The sequence below is a fragment of the Stegodyphus dumicola genome, chromosome 10 (assembly GCF_044657685.1).
Source record: "Stegodyphus dumicola isolate Sdum_Otavi_A_Nest chromosome 10, ASM4465768v1".
NCBI classification, from domain to species: Eukaryota; Metazoa; Arthropoda; class Arachnida; order Araneae; family Eresidae; genus Stegodyphus; species Stegodyphus dumicola.
The window spans coordinates 87,242,638-87,268,524 of record NC_140777.1 but is presented as its reverse complement, the minus strand read 5'-3'; the positions used below and the strand labels follow the sequence as shown (position 1 = coordinate 87,268,524).

Genomic DNA, 25,887 nt, shown 5'->3' with positions numbered 1-25,887 from the left:
TAGTCTTCTTAAATGCACTTTGATTGCCAATAGTAATTCTAGATGGACTATCTCCATTGTGTTACTAGGCAATCGATCTGAAGTGAAATTTGATATAAATGCTACATCTGCAGAATTAGTATACAGAATAGATCTTAAATTACTCTGATATTGTATCTGCATAGTAATTTATCATCACCTTTGAAAAGTTTGTATCATAACTAAGACAACTAATGCAATCTCTGAAACCTACTTTAACATTTCCTCATCATAATACACTGCTGGACAATTGCTAAGGAACAACCACTTTATCCAAAGTAGCATTCCCAACAGCCTACCAGTAAAATCAAGTGCAGAGGGCATGATAGAGCAGGACCTGCATAAAAGGAAGTGCACACAAGCTCTTAATTCATTCGAAAATTCATGCTATTAAGTGCTAGACCAAAAGAGCACCATATGTTGCATACGTATTTGTTTCTGTCAGAATCATCTCATAGTGATTAAAAATGCAGTTGGTCTGTATGCATGAGAGCCTGTTTGATGCATCATGCTTCAAATGTGTCACCATCGAGAAAGATTACATTAATGTAAGGAACATACTAGTTGAGGTTATCAACAGTGGTCCAGAATGATCCCGTTTCACTGTGACGAGTGATTCTAGCCACCAGTTAGTGTGGAGAGAGAGACGAACATGTTATGCACAACAGTATGACCATAAACGTGATTGATATGGCCTAGGCATGCTGGTGTGGGCAGGCATCATACATAACGGCAAAACGTCACTTCATATCTTTGAACGTGGTAATGTAAAATCCCAGCGATATTTCATGGAGATTATTCTGGAACATATTCATCGTTTTAAGGTTGCGATAGGTTCATACTTTCTGCTTATGGATGATAATGTGAGACCACACAGGAGTGCTGAGGTATCGGACACACTATAGAGTGAAGATATTGTCCATATGCAATAGCCTGCTTACTCCCCTGACCAAAATCCTATATCCTGAGATGCCCTTGCCAGATGTGTTTCTCAAAGAACACTCTCTCCCCGAAACAGGCAAGAGTAAAAACCACCTTGAGAGAGGAGTGGCACAATATTCCCCAAGGACTCTTCAATAGTTTAGTGGAAAGCATGAATTCCACTAAACTATTGAAGAGTCCTTGGGGAATATTCACAGATGCAAAATATGTATTAGTGTCCGAGGTAGTCACACATCTTACTGAGGTACACATATCTTTTCCATTCTGGCAAGCATTTACCCATTTTTTTGTGTTCTTTGAGAATCGTGTAAGGAGTATAATTTTTGTTTTTATTTTTTGATGTGATGATATCTATACCATTTGCATAACAATAAATGCATACTGTCTAAGTATGTACTTAGTTTCATTTCTTCAATCAATGTCTATTATTAATCATTCCAAAAAATGTAACTGTTCATTAGCAGTTGTCAAGCAGTGTAAATTAGTTCATCTGATCTCTCATTACAAACATACTCTTGCATGTTTTTGTGCATGGATGTCATAAAATTACTCATACCCCCATACATTTATCCACATCCTGTTCTAAACAGAAAGGAAAAAGATAAGGACAAATGACAAAAATGTGATAGTGTTAGTTGAATGTTTAAAAGTTGCATACACGTAGACTGAACTGACATTCTCCAATTCTGATTGCTGGTCATCCACCATATGTTATGAAAAGTGATCCATATACACTGAATTCAGACTCACCATGCAGAACATGTAGTAAATGATGTGTACATTCTTCTAAGATATTTATCACCAGGGATGGCATTAAGAGCTAGTGCAGTCGCACTGGGTGGCAAAATTTTTAGAACTTGGAGCATTAATGTACAGCAAAATTTAGGGATGGCAAAGGAGTTGCTGGACAGCAAGTGGACCTGGGAGGCAGCAAAATTTTTAGAATTTAGGACCCACAAAGGTTGTAGTGGGAGGGGGACAAAATATTTACCACCGGCTCTGCTTAACTATGAAAATTCTATTTTTGCATATTTATTCAAAATTTTTGTACAATTTCAAATTTTTGCATCATTTTGTCTTGTCTTGTTTACTTTAATCACAGATGAGATATGCTGTAGCAATTGTATCAGTATTAATAATTGATATCACAAGAAGACCTTTCTGCAGCTCAACTCTTTACCAGGGAAAACAGACAGTCTTCTGTGCTCTGGTGACGTGGTAGATTGTTGTTTGATGTTCTTGATTTTGTAAACAGTGTTCAGTTAATTAAAGGTCAGAGAGTAAATTATGGAGTCATTTGTTTATTTGCATAATATACACCTCATGAATACACACACTTGTATTCTTTGAAAATAAATGTTTTGCTGTGCTTATTCATTCTACAAGAAGTGTATAGTTTTAAACCTTCTGTTTTATTACTCGTAGAAAACATTTTTAAATCTTAATAGAGCACTAAGTATTTTCATTAATAAATTACTTGTTTGAAAGATACTCTATGCCATATCTAAATTGCACAACTTATTTTATGCAATATACAGAGGTAAAAATAAAACAATTATTAAAGCAAAAAAGAAGATGCTTAAATTTCACTCACTTTCCCACATACAACAATTGGAACATTTGCAATCTGCATACTCCACAAGACTGACATTGGAATGAGGCCATTAAATAACATGTAGATAGCAATACTGTAAAATGCGGCAAATGCATTGGCTTGCCGAAGTCGACTACTATACAACAGAATTAAAAAGCCAATAATGGCAGTTTCAATCATTAAAAAACAGGATTCACCCCATGAGCTAAAATGTAAAAAAAAAAAAAAAAAAAAAAAAACCATTATCAAAATATATTTGAAAAATGCTAGTTAATATATAATAACATTCAGAAATTAATTAAGTTATTTTCAGATTGTCCACACCCTTACCATAAAGCCATAAACTCACTGCTGACTCTGAACAGAAACATTTACATCGATATCAGTGACACATCTAATGACACCTGTTATGCTCATGCACACAGCAACTTGTTTTAGCTTAAAAAAAAAAAAAAAAAAAAAAAAAAAAAAAAAAAGACTCAACACAGCAATCTGTTTTGTCTTAAAAAAAAAAAAAAGAGACCTTGCACAAACTCTTCATAGTGCAATCTCTGTACCAAAATCTTAAAGAGAGAACCACAACAGGGCTGCATGATGTCTTCACTCCAGCCATTTATGCTCAATGTCTGTAAAAACTAAGTCCAAGATTTTGCTGAAGACAATGGAAACTGCAGTACAAAGTCTCCTGCTATGCTAGCATTCTGAAATTCCAGTAGAAGGGATCATAATCTGCAAAAATGCACAAAGTAGAAACCATCTGGGGGTATGCTAAACATATACCAAGGTTGCAACATAAATACTTTTGAGCTACTATTGTGGGTTGCCATATAAATAATTTTTACTGATATAGTGAGTTACCTAAATACTTTTTCCGCGGGATTTTGGTGAAGGTGCTGGTAATCCGAAAGTACCTTAATTCAACATTGAAAAAGTTATAAGTGGATAAAAAATTAAGCTAATATTAAAAACTGATTAGAATGTAATTATAAATATAATATGAAATATATTTCTTAAAACAATGATCTATGTTATAGCTAGTTATGAACATTTCAAACTGTACTGAACAAGTAATGCGAAAGAACATTCAAGAAACATAAAATGCAACATTTTAATAATCAGCTTGCCTTAAAGCATACAGTGAAAAAAGGTATTTAATGACTTCTTTTGCTCTAACTGTTAAACTCAATTTTTAAAATATTATGAATTCTGAAATATCTTTTTTTAAAAAAAATCAAAAATACAATACATTAATTCAAGAATGACAAATTAATAAATTAACTAGAACTAATACTAATGAGCTAAGTCATGGGCATAGATTTGGTAATTGCTATTCATTTAAAATTTATTATTTTTTGGAAGATAAATTATGTTAAGCATGATGGAAAAATAAGCGTGATGGAGCTTAAGCATGATGGAAAGTTTAAGTAAGACGTTTATCAAATATGTCAAAATTATCAAAGGAAATACAGTCAAAAGTCGTTAATCCGGACACCCATAATTCGGAATGATCTATAATCCGGACCTCAAAGCTAAAAACTTTCTGCGCATGCGCCGCGCTGACACATGCGCATAGGCGTTTACGCGTGCGAGTAAGACCTGTTACGACTGCGCATTTGCATGTGCGCAAGCGCAGAATACGTTTTTGCGTGCGCGTTTTATGTATAACGGACGGTATAAGCTAAAATTATCTAATTATCTAAATCAGTTAATGTTGATGATTGCGTTGTTCCTTAATTTTCGAATTGGATCCGGCTTATTATTTTTTGCAGACTGTAAGATCAATACTATAAAAGTAAACTTGAAATTTCGATTATGTCAAATAGAATTTTAGATTCTGTAGCTCCCAAAGGATCGTTTTGTTTGATGGGCACCGAAGTATGTTTCGATGCCCATCAAACAAAAAGTGGAATTGCTGCAAAAAATGGATAAAGACATGAAGAATGTGACAGAGAGGTTAGTGAAAACGAAAAAATTTCGATTGACAAGTTAGTCGGTATTCTCGGCACAGCAATTAACGGGACTTGAACAGTGGAACTTTGTAACTGAACAAGAAATTATGTCTGTTTATAGAATTAAAGAGAAAGTATTATCACATAAAACGAAGCAACTTAAACAACTTACATTGAAAGAAATGTTTAATAAAGTAAACAAATAAATATTAAGCTTTTTTTTTGTAAATTTTGATACTCTTTAGATCATAATTGTTCTTTATTTCATAAATTACGGTTTCATATTTTTAATTTTATAATTTCTGCATGCCATCTTACGCGATTTACACTGATGATCTATAATCCGGAAAAATCGATAATCCGGAATAACCGAAGTCCCGACGAGTCCGGATTAACGACTTTTGACTGTATTAGAAATTATATTATATAACCAATTTACATTTCTGTTATTAAATGTAATGCAACAGATATACTTAGTAGCACAGTAGATAGTTTACACTGACAACCTAATTTTTTCAACAAATGCATAAATATATAACCATCATGTTTTCCCTCTTACACAAATGCCAAACAGAAAATTTGTTACTTTCTGATTATCTGCACGCTTCTGAAAAGCATTCACAAGGTAATGTGCTCTGTGATTTGATTAGGCAAAGCATGTTGCCAAAATGTATTTATAGGACAAGCCTGGTATGCATGCACAAGCAGATAAATGACGGTCATTAACGTTTGTTTTTATTTTACTGATGGGCATTAATGTTTATTTTTGTCGCAATGACCATGACCATTTAGTGTTTGTTTTTGGTGCATTGAATGCTCCTTTTTTTAGGGGGAGTTAAAGTATTGTAATGGAACTGTTACTTTGCTGGCTGATGAAAAAAGAAAATGTTGTATTTCTTCAAATATATCAAGTTTTTCCTAACAGCAGATAATGCAAAAACTCACTTTCCATAAAGTTGGACTTTGTAAATGATTGAATTTTATTTTACAAAATTTGTGGAATTCTCTGGTGTTTTTTTACGAAAAAAGAAAAGATTGTTGTGTACAGCGTGTTCAATACCCAATTTATGCAAAGCTCTGATATATTTTCAAGCAAACACAGACTGCTGTGTACACAGGGAGAATGGGGGAGTAAGTGTTTTATTATGGATGTTTCTTGCATTTTTATTTTTTATTAATTGATTGATGTTTTGTGTAATTCTTAGTATGCCCCCCCATTTTTTAAAATAGCTGCTGGCTTTTCCTATTCAGTTTGGCAAAAAATTTATCACCAGCAGTTAGTATTTTTTCAGGAAGGGGGTACAAATAATCAGAAAGTACTGATTTTTTTTTAAATCTAAACAGCAGATATATAAAGAGACTTAAATCTCTGTTTTAAGTCCCTTCATATATCTGCTGTTTCTCATTCATCTCAAATTACAAAAATTGTTAATAAAATCAGCATTATCCCGAAAATACATTGCATTAAAATAAAAAAAAAAAAACAATGATGTATCAGGAGAACCACATCTAAGCTAACAATGTTCACCTTTCAATATCTCTGGCCTGCTTTAAATGTGAACAGACTATGCTCGACCAATCTGCCCATAAAATGCTCGATATAATTAAGGTATATAAATAAAGCGTGTGTGTGTGTGATTATGGCAAAGCCTTGAGGGCTATCTGCCTAAGGGGAGGGATGCCTTCGTCGAGGACTTTCTAAGGGAAACTGGCTCGTATTCACGTTACACATGGGGAAAACCACGAAAACGCCCATGCAGCCAGCCCGTTCGCGGGATTCGAACCTCGGACCGAACTACCACTGTTCAGCGACTTTACCGCTCGGCCACTGATGGGCCCCGTATATAAATAAAGAAACTTGGAAATGTATTTTTTTTTTATGTATTGCAACACTCAATCAAAAAAAAAGTGGTAGCTTAAAACTAGTTGGATATGTATCTTTATTTTCAGAAAACAAATGCATCTGTGCCTGCTTCAGTGTAACCCGTTTCACCTCATGAACAGTTATGTTGTGATATCATGACAAATAAAAAAAATGAACTTGATCCAATTATTTTCTTTTAGAAATTTTCAATTGCTTTTTATTGAAGTGCTCACTTAAAAAAAAACCCATTGAAATAGATCATGCATCTTGGCAGTTACCAAATGGTACGCTATCACAATGAAATTCTTCCGAGAAGAAGACATTATGCATGCTTTAACAGCTGGTTCAAAAATCACAAAATAAAACCATGCTTTACTTTGGAAATGCCACTGCAACCAAAAATTGTGCCATCAGAAGAAAGATTTACAAAGCAGATGCTGCTGTGCCAATATTTTACATTTGGAACGGAACTACTCTGATATGCGCCCTCAAGTCGCCAAATTTCTCGCCAAATACTTTTGGCGAGAAACTTCACGCTGCCATATTACTATGTAAATTTTTTGTCTACATTTTGAACTTTCAGCCTAAAATGTCTCCAAAAACGCGGTTTTCGCACATGCAAAAACTACGTTTTGAACACACAATTTAGCTAAAATCCGAAAAAAAACAAAAAATTTAGATAGCAAAAACGTAAAGTTTCTAATTAAAAATATTTGACAAGAATCCATGTACACAGCTACATGTTTTAACTTAAAAAAACATCTACGAATTGCACAACGTAGGCAACGAACGAATCTACAAACTACGCACACCTCGCTTTAATAAATTAACATAACAACAACAAATTTCAAAGAATACCATGTACACAGCATCCTGTTTAAACTTTAAAAAAATTCTACGAATTGCACAATTTAGGCAAGGAAGGAATCTACGATCTACGCACTCCTCGCTTTAATAAAATAACATAACAACAATAAATTTCAAATAATACCATGTACACAGCGTTCTGTTTCAACTTTAAAAAACATCTACGAATTGTACAGTCTAGACACTAAACAACAAAATAAACTAAAATAAATTTCAAACACTTTAAAAAAACAACAATAACGACAGAAATCCATACTAAAGAACCAATGAACATAGCATTCTACAAAATAAAAACAAGGATAAAATAAAATGCACTTACCATGAATTAATGCGTTTTCGAATAGCAGAAATATAAATTTCATACCGCCTTTAACATGCCGCCACGTAATCACTATCGTATTTACATAACAGCCAGACACACTATCCAGAAAATTTATACTATGGTTCACAAATAAATAAAATCACAAATCCCTACTTCTATCATGCACTGCCATTAAAAATAATCTCCCAGACCCTCTTTCCACACTTTCAAATACCCACTACCCCTCAACAGGTTAGCCACAATCATATTTCCTTTTGCCGAACTTCAATTCAACAACTACCATTTTATCTTTCCCTCCCATCTTCTCAGACACAGAGGCGAACCAACGAGCTCGAGACTCAACGAGATTCAACTCAAACTCAACGAGATTTTTCAACATCAACAGGGTTGCCATAGAACACGCAATCGTGCCAAAAACCAGCGCAGAACACATATCGCTACATTTGGTGAAATTAGGGCGTATATTAGAGTTGTACCTTTGGAACAAATAGTGTCCCTTAATCAGAAATTTCCAGTAAGTCTTGCAAAAATCTAGTAAAGAGCTATAATGAAATTTTTCTTTGAATTGAATATTTCAGTATAACTGAGTGCATTAATTTGAAAATTTGGAGGTTATTAATTTATGCTGACTGAACACATAGTTGCAAATATACAAAATATTGATCATTTTTACAAAACTCTTAAGACATGCTAACAGATTTCACAACTAAAATGGAAAATAAGTGTTTTCTGTTATGTATAATCCTTTTATCTTGGGTATATTTATTCAAAACAACTTAGAGAAGGGAACTCCTGAAATTAGAGATGTCATTGAAAATGTATTTCTATGTTGATAACCGCGTTGTCTCAATAGACTTCAAAAATGAACTTGAAAATTTTATAGACGTAGCTTCATGAATATTTGAGAAGAGGAGTTTACCTATTCAAATCTCACTCCTAATCAGATCTGAACAATCTTCTTCCTGAGACAATAATAGAATAAGGAAGAACACTTCTTGTTTGTCATATAAGTTCATATAAGTACTATAACAAAACTTGAAGAGCTATTGACTAGATGAATTCCGCTTTCTGTTTCTCAGAAGATTTCAACTCCAGAAGTTTTCTTTTCCTATGACACTATATCCCAAGCTGAAATTAAGTTGATATGATGAGATACCAAAAGAATTTACTAAGAAATTCATGAACTAGTTTGATAAACTGTTGAAATTTGGGTGAATTCCTAGGTACATGTCAGGCAGTATCATTTATCTACCAAACTTCATGTATTCAGCATTTAGCCTTTTGGTAAAAATATATTTATGGGTAACCCTTGGAGAACATTGGCAATTTTTGGTGGTACATGGATGCTGAGTTTGTGCAATTCTTGTTATTTTGGCTTGTGTAGTGGTGAATTTTGCACCGAAAATTGCTGCTACACAAAACCAAAATATCAAGACACAGAATTGCACAAGCTAGGTATCCATGTACACATTGACTTATTTTCACTTAAAAAAACATCAGAGAATTGCACAAGCTTGCCACTGTGCACTCCCTTGACTTTGCCAATGTACACATCAAACTATACTCTCTTAAAAAGTCAAAGCAGCAGCCAACAAAAATATATATAATTGCAATAAACTACATTTTAAATCAAACAATGAAATAACATAAAAAAGGAAATTCATATTTGCACTACACAAAGGAAATATACACTTACCTTATTTACGAATTAACATGTCTTCAATCAAACAAAATTCCTTAACAGCATCCAAAAACTTCCTAAAATTACGTGAACTAGAATCTGTATACTGGCGTTGCCCCATAAATTCACAAATATGCATTCCCTCCTACAAACAGGACACCTAATAATGGCTACTAAGTAAACCTTCATTTACACAAACAAGTTACGCTCTTTTCCCCTTTCTTTGCAAATTGTACAGAAGCTTCAAATTAATCATACAACATTCAGCCATTTTACCGTCTAAACCACAAAACAAGCAATATACTTCCTAACTAACACACACCACAAGCCCTTATGAATTTACATCAATCACTCAATCAGTTACGTCATAATAGGGTTTCCATAACATTCAACTACCATAAATGAAACGAGAACTTGGCGATAAATGAAACAGCAACTTCGCGATAATACAAGGGGTACCCTTCTTTCTACTCTAACCAGCCTTTCTTTACATCAGTTTTCTATTTCAGAAGTTAAAATAATCAACTATTTTCTGTACATTTGTTACACGCTAAGATAAGAATAGGGCTACTGAAGAAAACATTAATACAGTCAAAAGTCGTTAATTCGGACACCCATAATTCGGAATGATCTATAATCCGGACATCAAAACTAAAAACTTTCTGCGCATGCGCCGCGTTGACACATGCGCAGAGGCGTTCACGCGTGCGCGTAAGACCTTTTACGACTGCGCATATGAGTGTGCGCAAGTGCAGAATACGTTTTCGTGTGCGCATTTTATGTATAATGAACGTATAAGCTAAAATTATCTAATTATCTATTTCAGTTAATGTTGATGATTGCGTTGTTCCTTAATTTTCGAATTGCATCCGGCTTATTATTTTTTGCAGACTGTAAGAGCAATTTTATAAAAGTAAGCTTAAACTTTCGATTATATCAAATAGAATTTCCGATATATATTTGTTAATATATAAAAGATCTAAAGCGAAAGTATGTTTTGAAATCCGAAATCTGTTTATTCCTTACCAAATGTAGTATTCCAAATGTAGTATTTCCTTACCAAATGTAGTATTTCATCTCGATATGCTCCGTCTTTGATATGATTTAAAACAAGTTCCTCGTCAGTATAATTCGCTTCCGATAGCGAACAAAAGTGACAGAGGTTATTGAAAACAAAAAAATTTCGATTGACAAATTAGTCGGTGTTCTTGACACAGCAATTATAGGACTTGAACGGCGGAACTTTGTAACTGAACAAGAAATTATGTCTGTTTAATAGAATTAAAGAGAAAGTATTATCACATGAAACGAAGCAAAACTTAAACAACTTACATTGAAAGAAATGTTTATTTAAGTAAACAAATAAATATTAAGCTTTTTCTTTTTGAAAATTTTGATACCCTTTAGATCATAATTGTTCTTTATTTCATAAATTACGGTTTCATATTTTTAATTTTAGAATTTCTGCATGCCATCTTACGAGATTTAAACTGATGATCTATAATCCGGAAAAATCGATAATCCGGAATCGCTGAAGTCCCGACGAGTCCGGATTAACGACTTTTGACTGTAGTTAGGTTGGAGCTGTTGGCTTGCTCATTTTGCAAACTTTGAGATCTGAGCTTTAAATTTTCAATACATCAAAAAATGTTTTAGGATAGATTCTTTCATTGCTTAACCATTTGACAGTTAGGGAAATGAGCAGTTTTTGTTTACTTAATTTGTGTAATATTACGAGTAAACAGCAGACAAAAGTGGCAGTTGTTTTCCCCCGCCGTTCTTCCGAAAATATCATCCTTCTCTGGCGATGTCGTAGATAGCTCGCCTCACGCATTTTAAAAATTTCTTAAAGTATTTGTAGTACATAAATAAAAGTTTTTACATACTTTAAAATTATTAATAAATGATAATTATTAAATAGTAAATTATAAAAGGTTATAATCAATTATATAAATAATAATAGTTAATTATAAATACAGGGTACAGGGTGTTTCATAGATCATGGGACAAACTTGAAGGGGTGGTGGAGCGTACTAAAACATGCATTCTTTTACAGGAATGTAGGGTCTAAAGTGACGGGTTACGGCAGGAATGCAAAAAAAAAAACTACATGAGAGGAAAATGTGTTTATGTACAAAATCAATGCAAAGTGCTTCTCTGCACTTTGCATTGATTTTGTACAATACAGCATTCACAATAAACATTCAAAAATTGCGACCACCAGCAGTAATACATGCTTGGTAACGTTGCAGAAGGGATTGACAAACATTTTGAAAAACGACAGGCATTTTGCGCACGCTTGCAGCCGCAATGGATAGCCGTGCAACGAGGTCCTCCAGTGAGTCAATGGGAGTCTCGTAAATGATGCTCTTCAGATGGCCCCATAAAAAAAAATCCAAGCTGGATAAATCTGGCGAACAGGGTGGCCATCGAACGGGTCCACCACGGCCAATCCATCGGTTCAGAAATGTCCCATCCAAGCAATTGCGGACCCGCACCTGGTTATGAGCTGGTGCACACGAGCTCGAACCACATGCGATCACAAATGACAGCCAGAACATCCTGCAGCAATTAGGGCAGCATGAGTTGCCCACACATGCATTTTGTGGCTACTGATGATGCCGTCCTGTGAGAAAGTTGCCTCGTCCGTAAATAGCACATCCGATGGGAAATCTGCCTGCACTGCACACTGCTGCAAGAACCAATGACAGAAATGAACTCGAAGAGGGTAATCTGTCTCTTGCAAGGCTTGGACTCTGTGCAAATGGTATGGGTGCAAACCATTTTCATGCAACACTCTCCAAACGGTGGAATGACTCAGCAGCAGACGACGTGCAATAGCTCTTGTACTTATCTGAGGTGATTCATGCACAATGTTCAAGATGGATTCTTCAATGAGAGGTTGTCGTGCACTTTTCTTCCACTCCTAGTGTCAGAGGTGGCTTCAAATGACCCGTTTTCACACACAGACCGATGCAACCTCTCGAACATTTTGTGCTTCGGCATACGCCTGTTTGGAAACCGTTCCTGGTACAAATGAAGCGCTGCTCTGCTGTTCCCATTAGCAGCACTATACATGAGATGCATGTCAGCTTTTTCTCTGTGCATAAACTCACCCATCACCCTCGACATCAGAGTTGCAAATGATCCTCTGATGCATCGGGTCGTGGTTTGTCCGGCTCACTACTGACCTCTACCGCTGCATTGCCAGTCAATCACAGCTGTAGTTCCTACTACTGTTCGTATTTCCTTTATTGAACATTTATTGTGAATTCTGTATTGCTACAAAGAAGCACTTTTAATTGATTTTGTACATAAACACATTTTCCTCTCGTGTCATTTTTTTTTTTTTTTTTTGCGTTCTTGCCTTAACCTGTCACTTTAGAAACGAAATTCCTATAAAAAAATGCCCGTTTTAGTATGCTCAACCATTCCTTCAAGTTTGTCCCATGATCTATGAAACACCCTGTATAAGACAAATATTAAATTGGAAGGACTAAATAAATACAACTAGAACTTTATGAAGCATTTAAATACAGCAATTACCTAAACATCTTTTTGTGTGCGATATACTTTAAAACTAAACTAGCCAGTAGAACTAAATTGGCTAGGAGTATGAGACCTTGACAATTTAATCAATTTTACACCAAGTCGAACACTCGAAAAATCTTCCTCGTCGCTTGAATCGTCTTCTGACCTTGATATACTGTGAACAAAGTCTTCATCAGACACAAAACTTGAAATGCTTTCTGTATCATAATCACCATCATAATTATCTAACTTTCGCTTTTGAGCCATTTTACTTTACAAACGCCCTAAAATATGCATTAAAAGAACAAGGTAAAAAAAAGAAATTCCCCCTTCATTATGAAAAGAAATTCATGAATACCATACTGCCATCTGTAGACAGTAAAACTAAATAAATTTTGCAAGTAGGATTCCTTTGTAACATAATCAATGCAGAATAGTAATGGCGAAGGAGCTCAGCTCATCAGCATGCATAGGGGAAATATTTCACTATGTGAGTAGTGCTCGTTTCTAACCATTTCAGTCGAAATCTTGCTCCTGAGCGGAACTCGTTTGCATGCATTGTGAAGCAGGTTTCGATTGCGAGCTGAACTCGCTCATAACCATCAGAGAGTTAACAATGGATTCAGGTCGAAAAACCTTGGTCATTTCTTATTCAATATAGAGTAAAACAAATTCAGAAACTGTCTAATATTGTTGACTAGAAACCCTCTAGAACAGTCACAGAATTCACCAGACTTACCATCAAGGGAATGTTCTGTTAAAAACTGATTAAGTCCCATTGTGGAAAGAAGCCTTCATGGCTTATGAAAGAAGAAATGTAGAAGATAACGATGAAGCTCTTGAGGAAAGAAAATATGTTTCCATGTGAGTAAATGGAAATATTACGACAGGCAATTAAATGTTTAAAGCAAACAGTGGTTAGAGTAGAGAAAAGGGTACCACTTGTACTATCGCCAAGTTGTTGTTTTATTTATCACCAAGTTGTTGTATCATATATCACCAAGTGGTGGTTTATTTATGGCAGCCTGAGTAGTTGAATGTTATGGAAACTCTATTATGACATAATCAGTTGCATGATTTCAGTGAATTTGTAAGGGATTGACGCTGCTTGTTTTGTGGTTTAGATGGTAAAATAGCTGAATGTGGCAAGATTAATTTGAAGTGTCTGTACGATTTGAAAAGAAAGGGGAAAAGAGCATTACTTCACTGATATGTAAATGAAGGTTCACTTAGTAGCCATTATATTAAGTGTCCTGTTTGTAGGAAGGAAATTCATATGGCCAGACGATACGACGCTACGAAGGATATTTTTGACTCTTACTTTGTGAATTTATGTGGCAATGCCAGTATACAGATTCTAGTTCAGATAATTTTAGAAGTTTTTGGATGCTGTTAAGGAATTTTATTTGACCGAAGACATGTTAATTGATAAATAAGGTAAATGGATATTTCCTTTGTGTAGTGTAAAAAAGAATTTCTTTTTTATGTTATTTCATTGTTTGATTTAAAATGTAGTTTATTGAGATTATATATTTTTTGTTAGCTGCTCCTTTAACATTTTAAGTGAATGTAGGTCGATGTGTACATGGACAAAGTTAAAGGAGTGCTCAATGCCTAGTTTGTGCAATTCTGTGATATATTTTAAGTGAAAATAGGTGATTTGTACATGAATAAAGCCAAAGGTGTATGCAATGCCAAGTTTGGGCAATTCTGGGATTTTTTTAAAGTTAAAATAGGTCTATGTGTACATGGATACAGAGTTTGCGCAATTCTGTCTTGTTATTTTAGCTTTGTGTAGCGACGAATTTTAGCGCAAAAATTGCCACTACACAAGCCAAAGTAACAAGTCAATGAATTGCACAAACTCAGTATCCATGTACCACCAAAAAATCGCGAATTTTCGCCAAAGGGTACCCATAAACATCCTTTTACCCAAACAGTTTGTACTCAGGTTTTTCAAATCTCACATTCACAAACATCTGAGAATATTAATATAGCTTTCAATTATATGAGTTGTACCACAGTTAGATAAGTAAATAGGGGCAGTAACCTCAGGTAGCACTTTTTATATGAGATGAATTTTATTGCTAAATGATTTCTTTAATTATGATATCTTAGTAATCTGGTACTCTTCCGTTACCAGGACCAGAAAAAAATATATATCTATGTATTTAAGTGTGTGTATATACATAATTATTAAAATAGGAATAGTCAGAGCTTAAATGCAAGTTAACAATTTCTTTCCTATGAAGGCCCTAATCATTTTGGTTTTCAAAGATAGTCAAACCCAATGGTTGTACAAGTAAAAATGAAACTACAAATACTGATACTATACTGAAAGTATTACACAATAAAATAAAAATGAAGTATTAATCTCAGTTTAATGCTTAAAACAAAACTTATCAAGGGAAAAGTGCTTTGACGCTCTAAACCAGTAATTGTCAACCTTTTTTTGCCATGGCACACTTTTAACGATTTCAAAATTTAGCGGCACACAAAGAAAAAGATAAGATTTAAAAGTTGTTTACTTACCTATAATACACTGTTTAAAATAGTTTATGATAGTGATTTTGAATGTAAAATAAAATAATGTATATGCACTACAAAAATAGCTGTATTATTAAGAGAGAATTATTATTATTAAGAGAATAATTACAAGTTAATAATAAGAATACTTTTATTGAGAAATTTGAGCTTGATGTTTTTGATAATTTCATTCATATTTGATCGTAAAAATGACAATGCTGCTCTCATGCCGCTTTCTACATTTAACAGTCTCGATCGTTTTTTCATTTTTATGTTGGTTAATACTAAAATTCTGAATTTGCACAAATAAAATATAGAAAACTGTAATAATATTTTTAAAACTTTTTTGGCCATCATGGCATAATCGCATCTAATGTTAATCCAAAGTGAATTAATTGATTCTTCCGAATATTTTAAAACTAAATCTCAATTATTAGACAGCAAAATTAGTTGTTTCTCTTTGTTCAAAGTTAATTCAAATACAGAAGTCTTCGGCACCAAAATCGGTTTGGTTACCACAATTGGCGTACTTATCAATGTCTTAGAAACCAAATTTCACCAATTCTACTGTATGCTAGGAGTAAACCCATTATAATTTTTACTATACGCATTTCAAAATTTGGCAGCACACTTTAAGAATTTGGCAGCAAACAAAAGTGCCACAGAGGTTGAGAATCGCTGCCCTAAGCCAAGTTGATTAATGAGTTCTGAATACATGTTTTGTTCCTTCGAAACATTCGAGATTCAAGACCGTTGTTTTCGAAACTAATTTTTAATTTAAATCAACATTCAATGGTTCTCAAATGCTCAGACCATTTCCATACCATGCATTCATATGTATATATATATGTGTGCATGTATAGACACACGTATATAGCACACACATATATACATGCATAAATGAAAGCATACATTTCTGAATCTGGTTCCGATAACAGAAGAGTACCAAATTTTTTATTCGTTAATAATTAGTTTTTAATAACAACTCTTATAACTAAAAGAAATAAAATAAGAATCAAACAAAGTTATTTTTTTCCCATCATACTTGTAATTACATTTTTAAATTGAAACAATAAAAGACATGGCTAAACAAATGTATTTCTTAAAGTTGCACTACATTTCAACAGCTCCGCTGCTTAATAAGTACACATTAGGAAAATAAAGACTTGCTATCGAAGATATGCAGGCCCGCGCCAAGTCTAATCGGCGCCGTCGTGCAAATGTCTAGGGAGTGCCTTTATGCAGTGACGCTTTTTGCTTATGGTTAACATTTAAAATGAAGTATTATTAACATAATAATATGAAAAAAATTTTTTTAAATTACATTTTAACTTTTAATTTGTCTAAATATGCAAATATTTTGTGCTTTGTTAAAACCCACACTCAAACATATTTATTGAAGAACTATACATACATTTATGTTATAAAAAGCTGCCCAACCGGTATAGTGGTTAGCGTTGCTGACTGCAGTGCTTAAGGGAACTGGTTCGAATCTCAAAGAAGGCATGGGTGTTTGTAAATGTATAGTGTCCGTGCTGCATGGGAACACTGTAAATATACAAGACGAAATTCCTCTCGAAAAGTTTGCGGTAGGGGGAGAGGAGTGGGAGACACTCGGGCCCGTCCACCCCATTATGCTCTCCATCAAAATTGGGGGTGAAACTGAGCTAAATCGCACTGTCACCTGTGAGGTGCTCAAGGCGGTTGCCAACGACAGGCGTAAGCTTGCGCTCCTAGCCACGAGGAATTTCGTGGGCATGGACTGACTGTAGGTCAGACAAGTGAGCATTAGTCAACAACAATGTTATAAAAATGTAACACTGCAAGCTAAGTGAAATAATATACTAAGCGGGGTACTTTTCCGTTTTGCCGGCGCAAGCGATAAAGTCGCCAATAATGGTACAACCGATGCCAAACGGAATATTCTCGCTGGTAACCTTTTACGCCTCATTTTCAAAACAAGTCGCAGCTTTTTCTTATCAGATTGATTGTTTCTTTCAATACTGGCATATAATTACATAGAATTTTTATCAGATAGTTCAGTTTTATGTCTAAGGCCATTTTCGGTAATTAAGTCAATTAGGATGCAATCACAGCGCTTACCTGAAGCCGAAAATATAGAAAAGGTAAAATCAAGTGTTAAATTCATCCATTCTAATGAGAATGCATTAGCGAAGTAAAGCACTACAGTTTTACATAATTTCTGAGTAAGCTATTCGTACGAATTGAAATATTTCTTGCATTTAAACTTGTGTTCCAAATTAAGATTTAATTTGAAATTAATGTAGATAATTATTGAGAGCATTAGATTTTTGTAGAGTAATTTACATGAGATGAGATCGCTTGGGGTCACGTGATATGAACCAGCGAATCAGGATGTTAAACCATGAAAGCATAGTAAATTCTTAGATTAATATCTTTTTACAAATTTATTGTATTTATTGGCTTTTTATAAAATTTTAAGCGATATTAAAATGTTTATGCCTTCTTTTTTTAAAAGAATTCTTAGAACTAACATTTTTTATGTGTATACTGTATGTTGTCGCCAATAAAGTTTGCTTGGCGAGATTTGCGCCGGCGAAACGGAAAAGTACCCTAAGCGGATACCAAATATATTGCTGAACACTATTATCTTAAAATTAAAAAAAAATTTCGATATCTAATAAGTTTGCAATATCTATCTTATTAGATATAAGTTGAATAAACTGTTTTTCGCAGCATTGTTTACGGCAAGATTCGAACTGCAATTACAAAAGGGCACAAAAAATGCTCTAAGGTTGATATCTAGGTATATATATCCAAAATACTCTTTTGCACACCGCTCAGTTGTTGACAATGATATAGCTTAGAGTTTCAACTGGCAATACTACATTTCCTCCAAAAGTTTGCAAAAACTGCAGTTCATGCATAAGATCTATATACTGTTTATATTGCCTTGATTTTTATCAGTTAATGCTTTTTGCAGTTTTTGACATAAGTTGAGCTGATCTTGTAAATCTATGTGAACGAAAGTACGTGATGCAGATGCATATGTACGGGTACAGGCCAGCGCTGTAGACGCGATCGACAAATTTCTTAGTTCCTATTTTGTGTCTACGGTTGCAATGGTAGTAATTTGTGCGTCATTTATCTTTTTTTATGATTTGTTTTAGTGACTGCTTGTTGTTATTGAAATTCTACATAAAAAGGTAAGGGCAGTTACATATTATGTTAAACTTAGACCAGCTTTTTAATTCAGAAAAGCCATGATTTGAGCATAATTACTCAAAAAAAAAATTTTTTTTTTCCACATCAACCATTTGTTTATTAAACTAAAAACTATTATCTTTCCAGAAGAAAGGATTCACATGTTTACAGAGTACCACTGTATTTAAAATATACCTATTTGAGATTTGAAGAAGTTAAAATATACAAGGTATTCTGAAATTAAAAATTGGCCATTCTCCGATTTTTAGCTATTTGGAAAACCAAAGGAAAATGTTTCATTATTTCAACAAGATATTCTGAAAGTAAAAATTGGCCATTCTCCGATTTTTAGCTATTTGGAAATCCAAAGGAAAATGTTTCATTATTTCATTACATCTTAAATACATACTTTTAATTTGATTTATTTACTTTACTAAACAAAAGAGCAGTAGCACCTCCTTGAATTATTTGGTACTGATCTAATAGTTAATATATTTTCCAAGCAATGGTTTAAGATAGCAATGGTTTTTCAGAAGTATAGGAAAATATTTCAAACAGTGACTTTCCGAGTGTTTTTAAGAAGAAGTGTTTTACGCAATAGTTCTTATGATAGTTATTTTCCACTTTTATTTTTACTTCTGCTTTTCCCTGTTTTCCTTTTTCTTTAGATGGCAGAAGAAAAACAGAAAAAACTGTCCGAGTATCAGAATGCAATGAAGAAAAAGAGAGTGAGAGGAAGACTTAATAAACCATAACTTTGAAATTACTCAGTTTTTTCAAAACCCAGGGAATAAGTACCTAAGGTGACGCTATTAGTACTAGTTGTCCATCAGCGTCTCAGCTACCACTGAAATTACAAAAAAAAAAAAAAAAACCTAATAAGAAAGTGTTTCCACCCGAGAATGACCTTTAACTTCAATGCAGCCGGTCGAAAAAACAGATGAAATAGTAGTGAAATCTACACTTTCTGCAGTAGATACACATTTGCCTGTGCCTGATGATTCCAGATTATGCCCAAGTCCATTACTGCCATCCCAAGTTCAAGCCTTAATAGAAAATGGTCCTGGATAACCTGGTTTTGAATTTCAGTTTCCCAAAAGAGAAAAATAGACGTAAGTTTTTTTAGATGTACTTCTGTCGAATCTTGCCAAACAATGAAAGAGTTAAAAGGGATTAGCTGCTAAATTCTGTTTATTGTTTTTGCTGCAAAATTTTTAACACTTTCAACAATGTAAAACTGAGTAGTTCTGAATTTAATGACTGGAACCACTTAAATGACCACTTAAAACTTCATGAAAAAAAGTAAAATGGGCTGATCTTTGGAATATGGTAACAGGTAGTTTGGCGACATTTTGGAGGCGATAAAGGTTACTACCTAGGACTTTGGTAATAATGTGAGCAGTACTCAGTTCCGATTACGCATTATTTTGTGTGAGGGAAATCAGAGATCATGAGATATGTCATGTGATATTAATGGACGAATTACAGTTTTTTAATCGGAAAAGGGGGGAAATTTAGAAAAATATCTGTGGCAGTATGTTATTTTGTATTAAGCTTCATTGTGTGTTGTGTGAAGTAGTGTTGATTAATTTTCGGATAGTATGGCGCTGTCTAAAGTGAATTCTAGATTTTTAATGCGTTTATCTGATAATTCAAAGAATTGGTTGAATGGTGCAGGAGTGTAGGTTTAATTGCGGATAAGTATGAACGTCCAAAACATGGGAAGAAATGAGATTGTGTGAAAGGAAGGATATTACTGATAAGTTTGAATGGCGGTGCAAGAAATCTGGTGAAAATGGACATTTTGTGAAACAGAGTGTAAGGAAGGGTACGTGGTTTGCTGAAAGTCGCTTGAGTATGGGTGAAATTTTATTCATTTCTTATTATTGGGTGAATAGATTGCCAGTTGACTACTGGATTTCGGATTTAGAAATTAGCAGTAGTACTGCAGCTCATTGGAATTCTTTTTGTAGGGAAGTGTGCATGGAATTTTGCGAAAATGATATGGGTATGCTCGGTGGTATGAATGTTATTGTGGAAATTGATGAAAGTAGGTTTGGGAAGCAGAAGTATCAGAGAGGTAGGAGAGTGGAAGGAAAATGGGTGTTTGGTGGGATTGAAAGGGGTAGTAATAAGTGTTTTTTTAAGGTTGTGCGAGATAGAAGTCAAGATTGTTTATTACGTTTTATTAAAGAATATATTCTACCGGGTACTATAATTATTTCTGATTGCTGAAAATCGTACGAATGTTTGGAGGATGAAGGTTTTAAACATCTTGCTGTGAACCATAAATATTATTTTAAAGATCTTGAAACAGGTGCACATACCAATACAATAGAGGGCATGTGAAGTGCTATAAAAAGCGCCATTCCGAGGCATTGTGATAAAGAGAATTTTGCCTTTTATTTAGCGGAGGAAGTGTGGAGGAAAAACTCGCAGAAAAAATCTTTCAATAATTTTATTGAATCAATTATAAAAGTGTATCCACTACGTAAGGAAGATTCTGAAGAAGATTAGGTAAGTTAGTATTTTTAATTATTTGAGGATATTATTTTTATGCATTGTTCTAAATGTAAGGAGGAAATAAAGGAATTTGGTATTATTGGAAAATTGTTATTAGCAATGATTTAGTTTAAAGTAATTAGGATTGTAAGCTAATTTTTATTAATTTAATGTGCTTATTTATATTTTAAGTAGTGTTTTTGAATTTAATTATATTTTAATTAAATGATAGTTATTTTGTGAATTATATGTTTGTAGGAATTCGGTATACGTTACAGTGGAAGTAAACGTGCATGGAAATAATTTAAATATTTGACACTAAGTATTTGTAACCATTTGTAATGTTTGCGGTTGTAATGTTTGCAGTTAATTAGTTGGTGACGTTTGTAATATAATAGATAATGTAGAGGTAAAAGTTTTTGGATATTTTATTTATTTTATTCGTGGAAATGTTCATATTTGGAAAGGGTATATACTTTTTGGCGATCAGGTAATTTGATATATGTTCTTTTTACCGGGTTTAAAGATTCAGAAAATTGTCTTGCATTTTCGTGAAATTTTTCTAATTTATGAGAAATAGTGTACATGGATATAGTGAAGAGTGTGCGCAATGCCATTTTTGTGCAATTCTGGGCTGTTTTTTTAAGTAAAAATAAGTCAACCTGTACATGGTTTAGTGATATTTTAATCAAATTATAGTTATTTTGTGAATTTTATGTTTGTAGGAATTTGGTATACGTTTCAGTTGAAGTAAACGTGCATGAAAATAATTTAAATATTTGACACTAAGTATTTGTAATGTTTGCAGTATGAATTTGTTGGTGACGTTTATAATATAATAGATAATTTAGAGGTAAAATTTTTTGGATATTTTATTTATTTTATTCGTGGAAATATTCATATTTGGAAAGGGTATATACTTTTTCGCGATCAGGTAATTTCATATATGTTTTTTTTACTGGGTTTAAAGATTCAGAAAATTATCGTGCATTTTCATGAAATTTTTCTAATTTATTAGAAAAAAGCAGTGTACATGGATATAGTGAAGAGTGTGCGCAATGCCTTTTTTGTGCAATTCTGGGATTTTTTTTAAGTAAAAATAAGTCGACGTGTACATGGTTTATGTGTATGTGCTATTCTGAAAAATGTGCATGGAGTTTGCGATTGTGCACTTTTTCCCAATTTTGCAGTGAATATTTGTCATGATTAAGCAGTTTTGTTACATAAAATTTCTAGCATAAGTGTAATTCGGCTAGTAGATTGTTGGAAAAAGTATTCAGTAAATAAAAAGAAAAGAAACATGTCTTTACTTCGTGAAAACAAAATGGCGGCAAAAAAAAAAAAAAAAAAAAAAATAGAGGGTTGCTGTAGCAGAGTTGGTCACCAAATTTTCGCCCAAAAAATCGCCAAGTTACCATAATCCAAAGATCAACCGTAAAATGCATTTCTGAAATCTACATCTTTGGTCCGATTTCTTAGAACGATTACGAAAGAATAAACCTGTTCATTTGGAATTTCAAAATTTATTAAGAGACTAAGTATTGGTACAGTGTTATTGAAAGAATTATCTACACCATTCAGTTTTTAGCCAAACAAATCTTAGCTTTCCGTGGTTCCGGTAACAAGTTATTCAAAAGAATTAATAATTTTTAAAATGTATAGAAATGATCACAAAATTTGACACTATATTGTATATTAATAAAATTCAATCTAAAAAAAAATATGCTTCATTACCTTGAAGATAAAATCCAAAATGAAACAATTAGCTGAGTAGGAAATAATATAAAGCAAATTATTTTAAGTAATGTCAAACAGGCAAAGTATTTTTCTATTTTACTTGACTGTACCCCATCAAGAGCAGTTATTAATTTGTATGAGGTATCTTAACTTAGAAAATACAGACATGAGTTTGGAAGAAAGGTTTTTATTATTTTGCGTTTCAACAGATATGACAGGTGAAAGACAAACAACATTCTTATTAAAGACTTTAGAGGAAAATGGTTTAGATATTAGCAATTTATACGGCCAAGAATAAGAAAATGGTTCAAACATGAGAGGTAAACAGTTTCTGAATAATTATGCTCAAACTGTTGATTTTCTGAATTAAAAAGTTAACCTAAGTTTAACATAATATGCAACTGCACTTACTTTTTTTTTTTATGTAGAAAAACAATAACAAGCAATCACAAAAAATATAAATATTGCACAAATTACTATGTTTGCAACAGTAGACACAAAATAAGGATTAAGCAATTTGTCGAATGCATGTACCCTTACATACACATTGGCATCACGTATTTTCACGTTCACATAAGACAGAAGAGAACACCAGAGACAAACTCCTGCCCTGGTTATAACTTTCGGTCAAATAAGACAGTGTGCTAGGAGGAAGGGGCATTCAGATCTGGTAAGCTTGAGGCTGCCTTAACACAGTTAAACGCCCCAACCCCTAGAGGCGATCCAAGAGGCCGCTTACCTGTCAGTCGAGCAGACGAGCTAAGGCTAAGCTGAGTCGACAGGAATACTTAGCAACTCACATTCCATGACTCCGTTCTGGAGGGACGGTAAAAACATCTGCCATCAACAGAGACCCCAATGCCGGACAGCAGAATGAAGTCACTTAAACACTGTCAGACAGACCAATCCAGCCTACTAACACTATGTCAACATATGCAGATGACGGCTTTAGGCACCTCCAGGGAGAAATCATGGAAGAATATGAATATGCGGTATTGAGGCTCCAGGCACCCACTGGAAACCTCAAGCAGTTTAAAGGCTCGCAGAATTCGCTAACTCCACTGACAGGGGTGTTTCGCCCCAGATAACCATGAATATCTGACTATATAGCTCAACCACAACCAGACGAGAACACCATATGGTCTCTGCCAAGCTTGAAACAGCCATCACTAGCAATGACTCCAGTCCTGTGGAGACTGATTTTAACACCCATGGCCGAGACTGCCTAGGTACAGATCCCAATCAGTAACTTCCCAGGTTTTACTCAAGTCGATCCCCGGAGGAGCGTTCAAATAAGACAAGAACTTTCCTGTTCAGACAGGCAGTGAGATGAACTGCTTGTTTTAATGATTGCACAGTTCCTTTTTGACCCGGGGCCGTCGTGCGCCGCATGACCATGCACCTATTATTGGCGCGGGCCTGAACATATGAAATAATAAAGAGACTTTAAAATATAAATATGCATTTAGTATTAATAATTTAAATTTCAGAATATTCCTTAAAATTCATGAAAATCATCACAGAAACTTGCACTATGATAAAATTTACATTAATTATAAGAAATGTAATATGTAATTTAAAATTATATTAATGCATACCTAAAAGGATATCCTTTTGCAAAACTGTAAGAAGCAGCAGAAGTTACAGCAATAAGCTCTAGTAAAACCCCAAGAAAACTGATACCCTCGGCACTCTTTGCATTCCAGATTTTTAGAATTTGTGGAAATTTTACTGAAAGAAAACAGTTTCAAAATACAGTAATAAAAATTGCCATTGCCACACATTTGGCTCTGATTTATGCATACAGAACTAAGAAACTCACCATAAACATATTTTAATTTTAATAAATAAAACAACTTAGATACCTAATGTAGAGCCAAGAATTATGCCAGTTCCTAAAGCCTTGCTGATAGTCTGTTTCAGACAATCCGCTAAAAGAACGAAAAATAAGTTATACATTGCATAAGTTATACAATACTAATGCGATTGTACAAAGTTGAATATTTAATCCTCCTTTTGCTTTTTCAAGAGTCACTTTTCTCTTCAAATTAGTAAAATAAAGTAACTTATACTTAAATCCTAAAGCATTTCTCAAATAAATACCCAAAATAAAAATTCGAAAGTATATATAAACTTTGTAAGTATACAACATTCCTATATACACATTCGAAAGTGGGTTACCAGTATGCACACACATGAAAAAAAAAAAGAAGTTTCAAATTTATAAATTTTAAAATTGGGTTTTCTTAGTGAACGTGCATAAACAAAACGGTATTAAACGCAGATTGGGAAAAAATTACGATTTAGTAACATGTCTTCTTAATTCACAAGTTAAACAACTTTCAAAACTAATAAATTAATGGTATGCTTTACCGTCTAAAATATTAAACTTGACGAAAAATTCGTTGAAACACTTATCCGAAATAAATAAAGAGATAAACTGCCGCAAATATTCTCCCATTTTTTCGTTAAAATGTAAACTGTGTCACAGAGGGGCATTTAAACAGCGAGACTCACTAATCGAAAACGACCTATGCCCTGCATGCAAACTATCACAAGTTTACAGATGCAGACGCACTTTCGACTTGACATGTAAGCAAGCAATTTAAGTGAAATGGCTGAGAACCTAGCGGTAATTCATTAAAAACATAATTCATTAGTACAAATACTAGAAAAAAAATTGAAAATATATTTTCTAAAGGAAGAAAATCTTTAATGAGTCACGAAATGAAAATTCTTAATTAATGAGTCACGAAATGAAGTTTAATAACTATTTACTTATCTGGCTCTTTATATCTGAGCAAAAAGACTTAGTAACTGCAAAACAAAACCAGCCGTAAGTCTAGAAAAATAAAAGCACTTGTGAACCAAGGAGGTTAGAATAGAAGGAGGGAGGGTTCGCAGTTTCCTCCACTATCGGGGAATGAAACTCCGCCGAACAAGCGGCGTCCATGTTTGTGACTTCAAAACATTGCATTACGGCAGTGACATGTACGTGTTTCTAAGCTGTTCCGTGCATTTATTTTCCAGTAAAAATATGTTAAATTTATAATGAAATCCCTCGCTATTGTTGAATTTTTGTTTTAAAGTAATAAAGATGATATCCATAATTTACTATGTACAGAAAATTATTAAGAAATAGTTCGAAATCTAAATGCATGCGCATAA

General features: G+C 33.7%; 1 protein-coding gene across 1 annotated transcript in view; it reads right to left on the bottom strand.

The window, feature by feature from the left end:
• The window catches only part of LOC118194412 (mannose-P-dolichol utilization defect 1 protein), a 116,622-nt gene extending 91,329 nt beyond the window's left edge, over positions 1 to 25,293 (bottom strand). Inside the window, exons 1-4 of the mRNA XM_035365573.2 lie at positions 25,093 to 25,293; positions 24,585 to 24,650; positions 24,318 to 24,450; positions 2,555 to 2,759 (exon numbers count right to left, since the gene is read on the bottom strand). Coding sequence (XP_035221464.2) covers positions 2,555 to 2,759; positions 24,318 to 24,450; positions 24,585 to 24,650; positions 25,093 to 25,180 — 492 coding nt within the window. The 5' untranslated portion in view covers positions 25,181 to 25,293. The remainder of the gene's footprint in view (positions 1 to 2,554; positions 2,760 to 24,317; positions 24,451 to 24,584; positions 24,651 to 25,092) is intronic.
• Between the last annotated feature and the right edge of the window lie 594 nt (positions 25,294 to 25,887).